This window comes from Rhinatrema bivittatum, chromosome 8, assembly GCF_901001135.1.
Source record: "Rhinatrema bivittatum chromosome 8, aRhiBiv1.1, whole genome shotgun sequence".
Classification (NCBI taxonomy): Eukaryota; Metazoa; Chordata; class Amphibia; order Gymnophiona; family Rhinatrematidae; genus Rhinatrema; species Rhinatrema bivittatum.
The window spans coordinates 195,476,407-195,488,026 of NC_042622.1; the positions used below are offsets into that span (position 1 = coordinate 195,476,407).

Here is an 11,620-nt window from a genome sequence, read left to right on the forward strand (position 1 = left end):
AGACCGGACAGTTCAACCTGGTGAGTTTGAACACGATGACAGGCTTGCAGATGCGGCTCTTACTTCATTAATAATTTTTCATTTTACACAATTGAAATTCCTTTTGCGCGCCTGAAGTGATTTGGTGGTGCCTTTTGTGTTCCTTATTTGATTTCAAGGACCTGTTTAGTGCTCTTTGTTGTTTTGCCTATTATAAAAACCTTTCCAACAACCAACCTCGTTTCCTTAGTGCAACAATTCTGCAACCTCCAAAAGATCAAGGAAACCTCTTGATGTGTGTTTTTTGTGCGGTTGCTATCTATGGATCAGCCACTTGTCTTAGCTGGCCCATTAGGATAGCTCCCGTGTTTTATTCTTTAATTTTCTTGACAATTTCTTTTTCTGTTTTTCAATTTTACAAATCCTCTTTAAAACTATGTGCTTCTGTTCTCCCGATGTGCGGTACGACCCATCATTTATTATTATCTTTTGTAAAAAGGTTAACTTATCTTTTAACTGCTCAATTGCTGCCGCTACTCATGGGTCCGACTCCGCAAAAGATAATAATAAATGATGGGTCGTACTGCACATCGGGAGAACAGAAGCACATAGTTTTAAAGAGGATTTGTAAAATTGAAAAACAGAAAAAGAAAATTGTTTGTCAAGAAAATTAAAGAATAAAACACGGGAGCTATCCTAATGGGCCAGCTAAGACAAGTGGCTGATCCATAGATAGCAACCGCACAAAAAACACACATCAAGAGGTTTCCTTGATCTTTTGGAGGTTGCAGTATCATAAAAACCTGACAGATTAAGTGTGTCCCCAGGATAGGGTTGAGAATTTGTGATCTAGATCATGCATTGACCCTCAAAGCTGAATTTTTACATGCTTTCTTCAGCCAGCAAGGGAGGATTGCTATCCTAACTTCTTTTCCTTCTGGCATTTGGCAAGTATGTGCAGCTCATGTTCAGGATGCAATCCATAAGCCATTGAATAGCTTCAGGAGCAGTTTGATTTATAGAGTCCAGAACACCTGGTGTAAACCATAGTTGTTTGTGAAATTCTGGTGTAAGTCAGTGTCTGATTTGGGTGGTCACAATCACACTTTTGGATTTAATCCCCACTCGTGGGAGGAGATACATGCCCTTGCAGCATGTGGGCCATTAGTATTTAGGCGCCAAAGCCCTTCAGCCCCACCCTGGGTCGAATTCCAGGAACTTGAATGAACAGTCTGCCAGCTTGAGTCTTGTTTGCAAATGTTTATAAATGCTGCCTCTCTCTTTCTTGCCAGGCGCAGTCTATCAAGTTGCACCCCCTCTATGTGATGCTCCCTTGTACGCTCTGCACATCCATTGCATTTATGTTGCCTGTAGCGACGCCGCCCAACGCCATTGTGTTCTCATATGGCCATCTCCGCGTTTCTGACATGGTAATAAGATCATTGGTTCTCACATAGGTATGGCAGAGGCTTAGCAGCTTCTTGCCTCACTTACTCTGATCAAACTGGCAGTAAAAAAAAAAAAAAGGAAAGTTTCTCTGTTGGAGCAAGCTACATTAGGACAGAGTGAGAGGGTGAAGTTAATATAAGCACCACGGATGAAGCCAGTCCAAGAGTAACAAAACATATTTTCCTAGCGTGTAGCAGATAGACTCAAAACAAATGGGTATTGTGTGCTCGTGCTAGCAGTTGGAGACGGATCTGACGTCAGCACGGGTACATATACCCCCACAGGAAGTGAAGCAAATCAGTAATTTCCGTCTCCAAAGCAGTTTGGAGCTACCCCACGCTCGCTGAGCGTGTTTCCAAATTCTAACGACTAAATTCATAGAAGAAACCTACTGAAGACGAGCCCCGCACTCCTGTGGTGATACCGGGCGGTCACTCACCCAGTTGAGTTTCCCGAGCTGACTTCTAGGGTCCCTTGGAGGTAAGAGCCTCGGTCCGGTGGCCGGTTCGCAGCAGGGACCCAGCCCCCGAGTGAGAAGGGCTTGGGCGCGGCTTGGCCCCCGAGCGAGACGAGTTTGGGCGCGGCCTAGAGGCAGCGGGTGCACTTCCTTAAGCGCAGCGGTGAAGGTATTCCCCTCTCCCCCGCAGCCGGAGACCGCCTGGGTCGTAGCCGGGAAGCACCGAAGACAAGGTAAGGCGTACATCTTTACTTGGTCTCCGAGGAAGTGTGGACTAACTGGGCCTGCCTACGAGGCCGCCCGCCTGGGAGGTCACCATTTTGCCTGCCTACTCATCTTTTCTAATTAAGCGCACTTTGCTTGCTAAGCGTACGTTGTTAGCGCACACGATAGGCGCACGTTGTTAGCGCACGCGATAGGCGCACGTTGTTAGCGCACGCTACTAAGATACGCGCACTTTCTAAAGACGCCCGGTTATAGGCGCACATTGATAAGACGCCCGTTATAGGCGCCCAGTTATAAGACGCCCGTTATAGGCGCACATTTATGAGACGCCCGTTATAGGCGCACATTTATAAGACGCCCGTTTATAGGCGCACATCTATAAGACGCATGTTTATAGGCGCACGTTTATAAAGCCGCCTGTTATAGGCGCACGTTCTAAGACGCCCGTTCTAGGCGCATGCTGTTAAGCGCACGTGTTAGGCGCACATCGTTGTGCGACGCCGCATTTCAGGCGAATGGAGCATAAGAAAGCCCATGCGTCCGCAGAGCCGGCTCCTCCAGAATCAGGCATGAACGCTCTAAGCCTCTGCTCAGCATGCAACCTCAGAGCCACACAGAGCGAGGAAGCAGACTCCCTATGTGCCCAATGTGAGGAAGCCCTGGGAGCTCCAGGACAAGACCGGTCCCAGCCCAGCGGTTCCTCAGGGACCACACCGGACTTGGCAGGCCGCGGCGAGCAGCCAGGGAACCCGAGAGACCTGGTACCCCTGCGGCCGAATCCGGCTTCGCTTTCCTGGGTGGAATTATTCAAGGGGATTCACGCCTTTGTCCAGATACAGTCTGCTCCTCGAATGGGTCCTCCCGTTCCAGCTGACCCGGTCCCTGGACCCTTGAGACCTAGGCGCAGCCGCTCACCACCCGACAGCCCCGCTTATGGGGATTCGGATTATTCCCAGGTAAGTGAGGAGCCCCCCGAGGAGGGTGAACTTCCCTCGGAGATAGAGCCATATCGGACCACGAGACGCTTCTTTCTGAAAGAAGATCTGCCAGGCCTGGTCTCACAATGCTTATCGGAGCTGGCCATTCCGGGCCAGGACCCCCCAGGGGACCCTATAAAGAACCCCCTGCTAGAGGGCCTGCGCCAAACGGCTCTCCACTTTCCCCTACTACTAGCAGCACAGCAGCTAATTGAGCTGGAATGGAAGGCATCGGAGGCCTCATTCAAAGGGGGTCGGGCCTTGTCTGGCATGTACCCTCTGGATCCGGCGTCCAAGGAGCAGCTGGCGTGCCCCAGGGTAGAGGCCATAGTTAGCGCAATTGTGAAGCGCACCACCATTCCGGTGGAGGAGGGAGCGGCCCTCAAGGATATGCATGACCGACGCATGGACACCATTCTGAAACAAGCCTTTGAGGTAGCAGCCATGTCCCTTCGAATCGCGACTTGCTGCAACGTGGTGACGCGCTCCTGTTTATCACAGGCAAGAAACAACGCCCCGGGAGAAGACATGGAATCAGCTCTTGCATTTCTCACTGACGCAGCCTCCGACCTTGTCCGTACCGCAGCCAAGGGAGTGTCCTCCTCAGTGGCAGCCAGGAGACAGCTTTGGCTATGCAATTGGGCGGCCGACTCGTCCTCCAAGACACGACTCACAAGAATGCCCTTTAAGGGTTCACTATTGTTCGGCAGCGACCTCGAGAACTGGGCTACTAAATGGGGTGCCTCTCCATTACCCCGTCTACCAGAAGACAGGTCAAGGAGGAGCCAGCGTTCTGTTTCTAGACCATCCAGAGGTAGAAACTCGCAGCGCTTCAACCCCTACAGGACTCGCTATCAAGCACCTCGTTCTCAGCCCAGGAACCAGCCCTTTCGAGCTAAGCACACCAAGAAGAGAACCGGCCCAGGTTCTGGCCCCAGCCGTAACCCACAACGACAATCAGCCGACCCATCCGAGGGTAGCAGCCATAGGGGGCAGGCTAACCCTCTTCTACCGCAGGTGGGTCGAGATCAATTCGGACCAGTGGGTCCTCGCCATCATCCGGGAAGGATATTACCTGGATTTTCTTCGGCTTCCACCGGACAAGTTTGTGGAATCTCCTTGCTCGCCGATCAAGAAAGCGGCATTAGAAGTGACCTTACAGAGGCTCCGGGCTCTAAGAGCCATAATCCCAGTACCTGCAGAAGAGATAAATTCTGGGCATTATTCCATTTATTTCATAGTACCCAAGAAGGAGGGCACTTTCAGGCCCGTCCTGGACCTCAAGTCAGTCAATCGACACCTACGGGTCCCCAGCTTTCGCATTGAAACTCTGCGGTCTGTCAAGAATTCAGTACAGCCAGGGGAGTTTCTCACCTCCCTAGATCTGTCGGAAGCCTACTTGCATATCCCAATACATCGGGATCACCAGCGCTATCTACGCTTCAAAGTCCTGAATCAGCACTTCCAGTTCCGGGCTTTACCCTTCGGGTTAGCCATGGCGCCGCGGATCTTTACCAAGGTCATAGTAGTAGTGGCGGCAGCACTCAGGAAGGAAGGAGTTCTCGTCCATCCCTACCTGGACGATTGGCTGATCAGGGCAAAGTCACCGGAGGAGAGTCACTGGGCAACCAACAGAGTTATAGCTCTTCGGGAAAGCCTAGGATGGGTAGTCAACATAAAGAAGAGTTCACTACCGCCATCCCAGTCGCTGGAATACCTAGGGGTCCAATTCGACACCCAAGATGACAAGGTCAGTCTGACCTCCAAGAGACAGTCAAAACTCCGGAATCACCTGCAGGTCTTGCTGAGCGCCAGCCGGCCCACAGCTCGGGATTATCTACAAGTCCTCGGCCTCATGGCATCCACTCTGGAAGTGGTGCCTTGGGCGCGGGCTCATATGAGACCATTGCAACGCGCCCTTCTATCTCGATGGAGTCCACGATCGCGGAACTACACCATACACCTACCTCTGCCGGCCAGAGTGCGGACTCAACTACGGTGGTGGTTACAGCCCAGCCACATGAGCTGGGGGTCAAGAATGTCCTCCCCAACCTGGATTCTGCTCACCACAGATGCCAGCCTGAACGGATGGGGAGCACACTGCGAGGAACTCACCGCCCAAGGGCGGTGGACCAGAGAAGAGTCATGCCGCTAAGATTCCTCTCATCTTGGACTTCCTACAAGATGGACTTCAGAAGGGTCTGTCCCTCAGCTCCATCAAGGTACAGGTAGCAGCGCTGTCTTGCTACGGTCCTAGGCGTGACGGCAAATCCATTGCCAAGCACCCAGATGTTTCACGTTTCCTGAAAGGAGTCAAACACATTCGCCCGCCACTGAAGTGGCCAGTGCCCTTGTGGAACCTCAATCTAGTACTGGAATTTCTAGTGGGATCATCCTTCAGGCCCCTTCGAGGCCTGTCTCTCCGTTTATTGACCTTGAAGATGGTGTTCTTGCTGGCGGTATGTTCAGCACGCAGCATCTCAGAGCTACAAGCACTGTCCTGCCGTGATCCATTTCTCAGAATCACTCCAGAGGCTATCCATCTTCGCACAGTTCCATCCTTTTTAGCCAAGGTGGTTTCACATTTCCACCTCAATCAAACCATATCCTTGCCTACCACGGAAAGTTTGAAGAAATCGGAAGAAGGTCGAATACTACGTCATCTCGACATCGGCAGACTGTTGTCCAGATACCTGGAAATGTCAGAAGCAGTACGAAAGACGGACCACTTGTTCGTCCTGCACAGCGGGAAGAAGCAAGGGGAAGCGGCCTCACGGCTGACCATCACCCGCTGGATTAAAGAAGTTATCAAGGCAGCCTACGTAGAGGCGGGTAAACCACCGCCTCTACAGGTTACTGCTCATTCTACCAGAGCACAATCGGCCTCTTGGGCAGAAGCTAAGCTGCTCTCGCCTGCAGAGATATGTAAAGCGGTGACGTGGTCCTCCCTCCATACCTTCTCCAGATTCTACCGCCTGGATGTCCAGGCCAGGGAGGACACAGCATTTGCGAGGGCAATACTACATGGTCCTCGGGCAGCCTCCTGCCCAGTCCGGGAGTAGCTTTTGTACATCCCATTTGTTTTGAGTCCATCTGCTACATGCTAGGAAATGTTGAGATTACTTACCTGATAATCTCCTTTTCCTTAGTGTATGCAGATGGACTCAGCATCCCGCCCGGCTGCCGGTGTACATGGGGATTCGCCGACTCACGGTAAGCCATGTTTTGCTTATAATAGGGCTTCCACCCTGCCGGGTGTCGACGCCTTCCGGTTGAGAACACTGGTGGTCTCCAGCTACCATCAATTGGTCAGGGTAATCCTGTTCATTTAATCGATCGGTCAGTACACATATATCCATAAAAGCTTTGCAAGGAAGATTACTGATTTGCTTCACTTCCTGTGGGGGTATATGTACCCGTGCTGACGTCAGATCCGTCTCCAACTGCTAGCACGAGCACACAATACCCATTTGTTTTGAGTCCATCTGCATACACTAAGGAAAAGGAGATTATCAGGTAAGTAATCTCAACATTAGCTACAATGCAAATCAGAGAGAGAACTCCTCTGTCCTCCTCTTATCAGTGCAGGCAGTTTCTCTCAGGGCATACCACAGATCACACATTGTGTCCCCCTACCTACAACTCACACATTGGGATACCACAGATCACACATTGTGTCCCCCCACCTACAACTCACACATTGGGATACCACAGATCACACATTGTGTCCCCCCACCTACAACTCACACATTGGGATACCACAGATCACACATTGTGTCCCCCCACCTACAACTCACACATTGGGATACCACAGATCATACATTGTGTCCCCCCACCTACAACTCACACATTGGGATACCACAGATCTGAAGGAACTAAAAAATGAAATTTCAGACCTATTAGTAAAAATTTGTAACTTATCATTAAAATCATCCATTGTACCTGAAGACTGGAGGATAGCAATTGTAACCCCAATATTTAAAAAGGGCTCCAGGGGCGATCCGGGAAACTACAAACCGGTTAGCCTGACTTCAGTGCCAGGAAAAATAGTGGAAAGTGTTCTAAATATCAAAATCACAGAACATATAGAAAGACATGGTTTAATGGAACAAAGTCAGCATGGCTTTACCCAGGGCAAGTCTTGCCTCACAAATCTGCTTCACTTTTTTGAAGGAGTTAATAAACATGTGGATAAAGGTGAACCGGTAGATATAGTATACTTGGATTTTCAGAAGGCGTTTGACAAAGTTCCTCATGAGAGGCTTCTAGGAAAAGTAAAAAGTCATGGGATAGGTGGCGATGTCCTTTCGTGGATTGCAAACTGGCTAAAAGACAGGAAACAGAGAGTAGGATTAAATGGGCAATTTTCTCAGTGGAAGGGAGTGGACAGTGGAGTGCCTCAGGGATCTGTATTGGGACCCTTACTGTTCAATATATTTATAAATGATCTGGAAAGAAATACGACGAGTGAGATAATCAAATTTTCAGATGACACAAAATTGTTCAGAGTAGTTAAATCACAAGCAGATTGTGATAAATTGCAGGAAGACCTTGTGAGACTGGAAAATTGGGCATCCAAATGGCAAATGAAATTTAATGTGGATAAGTGCAAGGTGATGCATATAGGGAAAAATAACCCATGCTATAATTACACAATGTTGGGTTCCATATTAGGTGCTACAACCCAAGAAAGAGATCTAGGTGTCATAGTGGATAACACATTGAAATCGTCGGTGCAGTGTGCTGCGGCAGTCAAAAAAGCAAACAGAATGTTGGGAATTATTAGAAAAGGAATGGTGAATAAAACGGAAAATGTCATAATGCCTCTGTATCGCTCCATGGTGAGACCGCACCTTGAATACTGTGTACAATTCTGGTCGCCGCATCTCAAAAAAGATATAATTGCGATGGAGAAGGTACAGAGAAGGGCTACCAAAATGATAAGGGGAATGGAACAGCTCCCCTATGAGGAAAGACTAAAGAGGTTAGGACTTTTCAGCTTGGAGAAGAGAAGACTGAGGGGGGATATGATAGAGGTGTTTAAAATCATGAGAGGTCTAGAACGGGTAGATGTGAATCGGTTATTTACTCTTTCGGATAGTAGAAAGACTAGGGGGCACTCCATGAAGTTAGCATGGGGCACATTTAAAACTAATTGGAAAAAGTTCTTTTTTACTCAACGCACAATTAAACTCTGGAATTTGTTGCCAGAGAATGTGGTTAGTGCAGTTAGTATAGCTGTGTTTAAAAAAGGATTGGATAAGTTCTTGGAGGCGAAGTCCATTACCTGCTATTAAGTTCACTTAGAGAATAGCCACTGCCATTAGCAATGGTTACATGGAATAGACTTAGTTTTTGGGTACGTGCCAGGTTCTTATGGCCTGGATTGGCCACTGTTGGAAACAGGATGCTTGGCTTGATGGACCCTTGGTCTGACCCAGTATGGCATTTTCTTATGTTCTTATTGTGTCCCCCCACCTATAACTCACACATTGGGATACCACAGATCACACATTATGTCCCCCTACCTACAACTCACACATTGGGATACCACAGATCACTCATTGTGTCCCCCCACCTACAACTCACACATTGGGATACCACAGATCACACATTATGTCCCCCTACCTACAACTCACACATTGGGATACCACAGATCACACATTGTGTCCCCCTACCTACAACTCACACATTGGGCAGCCGGGAAGAAGACTGCAGTCTTTTTTGTGTTTATGCCACTTGGCCATGACAGCTCTTTTTAAAATCTCATTATTGTGTTCTTTCTATTCCTCCCAGGCTAAAACTGGATTTGTACTGAACATAATCGGGGTGTCCTGTGTTTCGCTGGCCATCAACACTTGGGGACGTGTGATGTTCAACTTGGACACCTTCCCATCATGGGCCAATGTTACAAGCGTATTGTGAAAAAGCAAACAGACAGAAAAAAAAGAAAAAAGGACTGTTGTTCTGTTTTCTGATAGTCACTCTCCATCAGGAAGTTCTGAAATCTTATCAGTGCATTAGAACTTGACTCCGTTTGCAGGGGTCAGGCATACAAACCAATTCTAGGTTATCTGAGACTGGAATGGTGCTGTTGAGTTCTATGTAACCTATGGAATTGTAGCGAACTCAGTCCTTAACCCTTACACCTCACCCCCATTCCCCCCAAAGAAAGAAGAAATGCAATGATGTTTGCATCTTTTAAATTAATTTTTTTAAAATTATTATTAGTGCAAATCACTACCAGAGAGGCTGCTATTTCAATCTACTGAACAAACACCTAACTTGCTGGTATGCCTTACCAAATCACACATGTAGACGATACGTTCTTTGGTGTTAGTTACCTCCCAGTATGGTCATCAGAAAACAACGTCAGCAGCTTTGCACAGTATCTTATAGGGATGTAAGACTTTGCAAACCAAGTTGCTGAAAAATCCACGGTTTTCACAAATTAGTCCACGAACCTGGTTTATTTGGGGTTTTTGATTTTTAAGAGAGAGGCCACTTGCTGGCAAAAGTTATCCTCGGATTTATGCAGATTTCCCTAAGATCTGCAGCAAAAAAGAAGGATTGTACAGAATCTTTTTCCAGGGATCTCAGGTAAATCCATGGATTTTTGCTGAACTTGAACCAGGCTGAAATCTTCCAGTTTTTCACTCGAAGTAGTTTGCATGTTCAGCTTTTGACACTATAGGGACCAATATTGAAATGCTACTTAGACGGATAAGTAGGATTATCTGGCTAAGTTAAAGTCACTGAATATCCAGCTATGTTCAGCAAGCATCACTTAGCCAGATAAGTCATTGGGCAGGCAATGGACAAATTGGGATGGTTCTACTTAGCCGGTTATCTTGACCTGATAGGTGCCTATAGTCAACCTTATCCGGTTAAGTTGCTCAATAGCAAGTCTAACGTTATTCAGATATAACAAGAACTTATCCGGTTATATTCCGCAGTATAGCCGTGCTGCTGACTATCCTAAACTATCTGGATAAGTAATATCTAGATAACTTTGATAACCAGATATATTTAACTATTGGGCCCATAATGTTTAGGCAATTGAAGAAATACCTTTTTTCTTTTTTCTTACTAGGGCCAGTTTTCAGTAGACTTAAGGGTCAGTTTTTTTCTTTCCAAACTGGCACTTTATTCTTTGTGAAATGAGATGTTATAAGCTACAGTGTCTAGTGAAAGGCTTCTTACAGAAGAAAACCCCAAACACCTTAAAGGACCAGATCCGGAGATCTGGCCCGGTCCACCTTAAGCCTAAAACTGGGCAATCCTAGTCCGGGAGGAGGTTCCTGCGAAGGTATATAACTAGCCAGGCCCAGGGGAGAGAAGGAAGCTTAGAGAATTAGAGTACTGATGAACTGTAACTTGTAACACTACATTTGTTTTGTTGAACTGCAAAAGCATAGCAGAGCTGCTTTAGTTTGTTTTGTGTTCCTAATAAAGAAGTTTATGAATGATTTTTGCCAGAATCCAGCCTGAATCTGTCCTCTGGTTACCCTGAGAGTGCTCACGGTACCACAATAATTTTTATTTGATAGGGTCCGTGTACATGGCTCTGTGCAAGAAAAATAATTTGCTTACAAGCTCCTCCCCCAAAGACCTTGTGATCTTAATTTTAAAACACATTGGGTGGAGGGGGGTTTTCCTGTTCATAAAGGACCTTCACTGTAGATATAGAATAGGTGAAACCTTTTTTGAAAATAAAGCTTGTGGAGCTGTGTGACTTGCTGAATGTAACACCATCCGTGATGAAGGTGAGTTTTGAAACTGGGTCTGCAGGCTTTAAAGCTCTTTGCTGCCTCCATTGGGCTATGCTTCCAGCGCTGCCAACTCTTTACAAATATTACAGCCCTACTGCAGAGCAGAAGGACAGCTATCTTCTTTTTAAGCTAGTAGGTGATCTGCTTTCCCTCTTATTTTTTTCTAGTTCGTTACTGTGAGGAAAGACTAAAGAGGTTAGGACTTTTCAGCTTGGAGAAGAGACGGCTGAGGGGGGATATGATAGAGGTGTTTAAAATCATGAGAGGTCTAGAACGGGTTAATGTGAATCAGTTATTTACTCTTTCAGATAATAGAAAGACTAGGGGGCACTCCATGAAGTTAGCATGTGGCACATTTAAAACTAATCGGAGAAAGTTCTTTTTCATTCAATGCACAATTAAGCTCTGGAATTTGTTGCCAGAGGATGTGGTTAGTGCAGTTAGTATAGCTGTGTTTAAAAAAGGATTGGATAAGTTCTTGGAGGAGAAGTCCATTACCTGCTATTAATTAAGTTGACTTAGAAAACAGCCACCGCTATTACTAACAACAGTAACATGGGATATTCTTAGTTTTTGGGTACTTGTGACCTGGATTGGCCACTGTTGGAAACAGGATGATGGGCTTGATGGATCCTTGGTCTGACCCAGTATGGCATGTTCTTATGAAAAAATTCTGCATTTTAATCAGAATTTTGATCATTCTGAAATTTTTTAATTTATTGAGAAGCTCATCTGTGTTTTTCTGCTGATTGTGGCTATGG

At 46.9% G+C, this 11,620-nt stretch overlaps 1 protein-coding gene across 3 annotated transcripts in view; it reads left to right on the forward strand.

Annotated features, from left to right (window-relative positions):
• Positions 1-10,558, forward strand: part of LOC115096998 (solute carrier family 13 member 5-like) — a 227,180-nt gene extending 216,622 nt beyond the window's left edge. For all 3 annotated transcript variants that reach the window (XM_029612371.1, XM_029612373.1, XM_029612372.1), the window contains 2 exons: positions 1,272-1,409; positions 8,884-10,558. In XM_029612371.1, the coding sequence (XP_029468231.1) occupies positions 1,272-1,409; positions 8,884-9,012 (267 nt within the window). In that variant the 3' untranslated portion in view covers positions 9,013-10,558. The remainder of the gene's footprint in view (positions 1-1,271; positions 1,410-8,883) is intronic.
• The last annotated feature ends 1,062 nt before the right edge of the window (positions 10,559-11,620 follow it).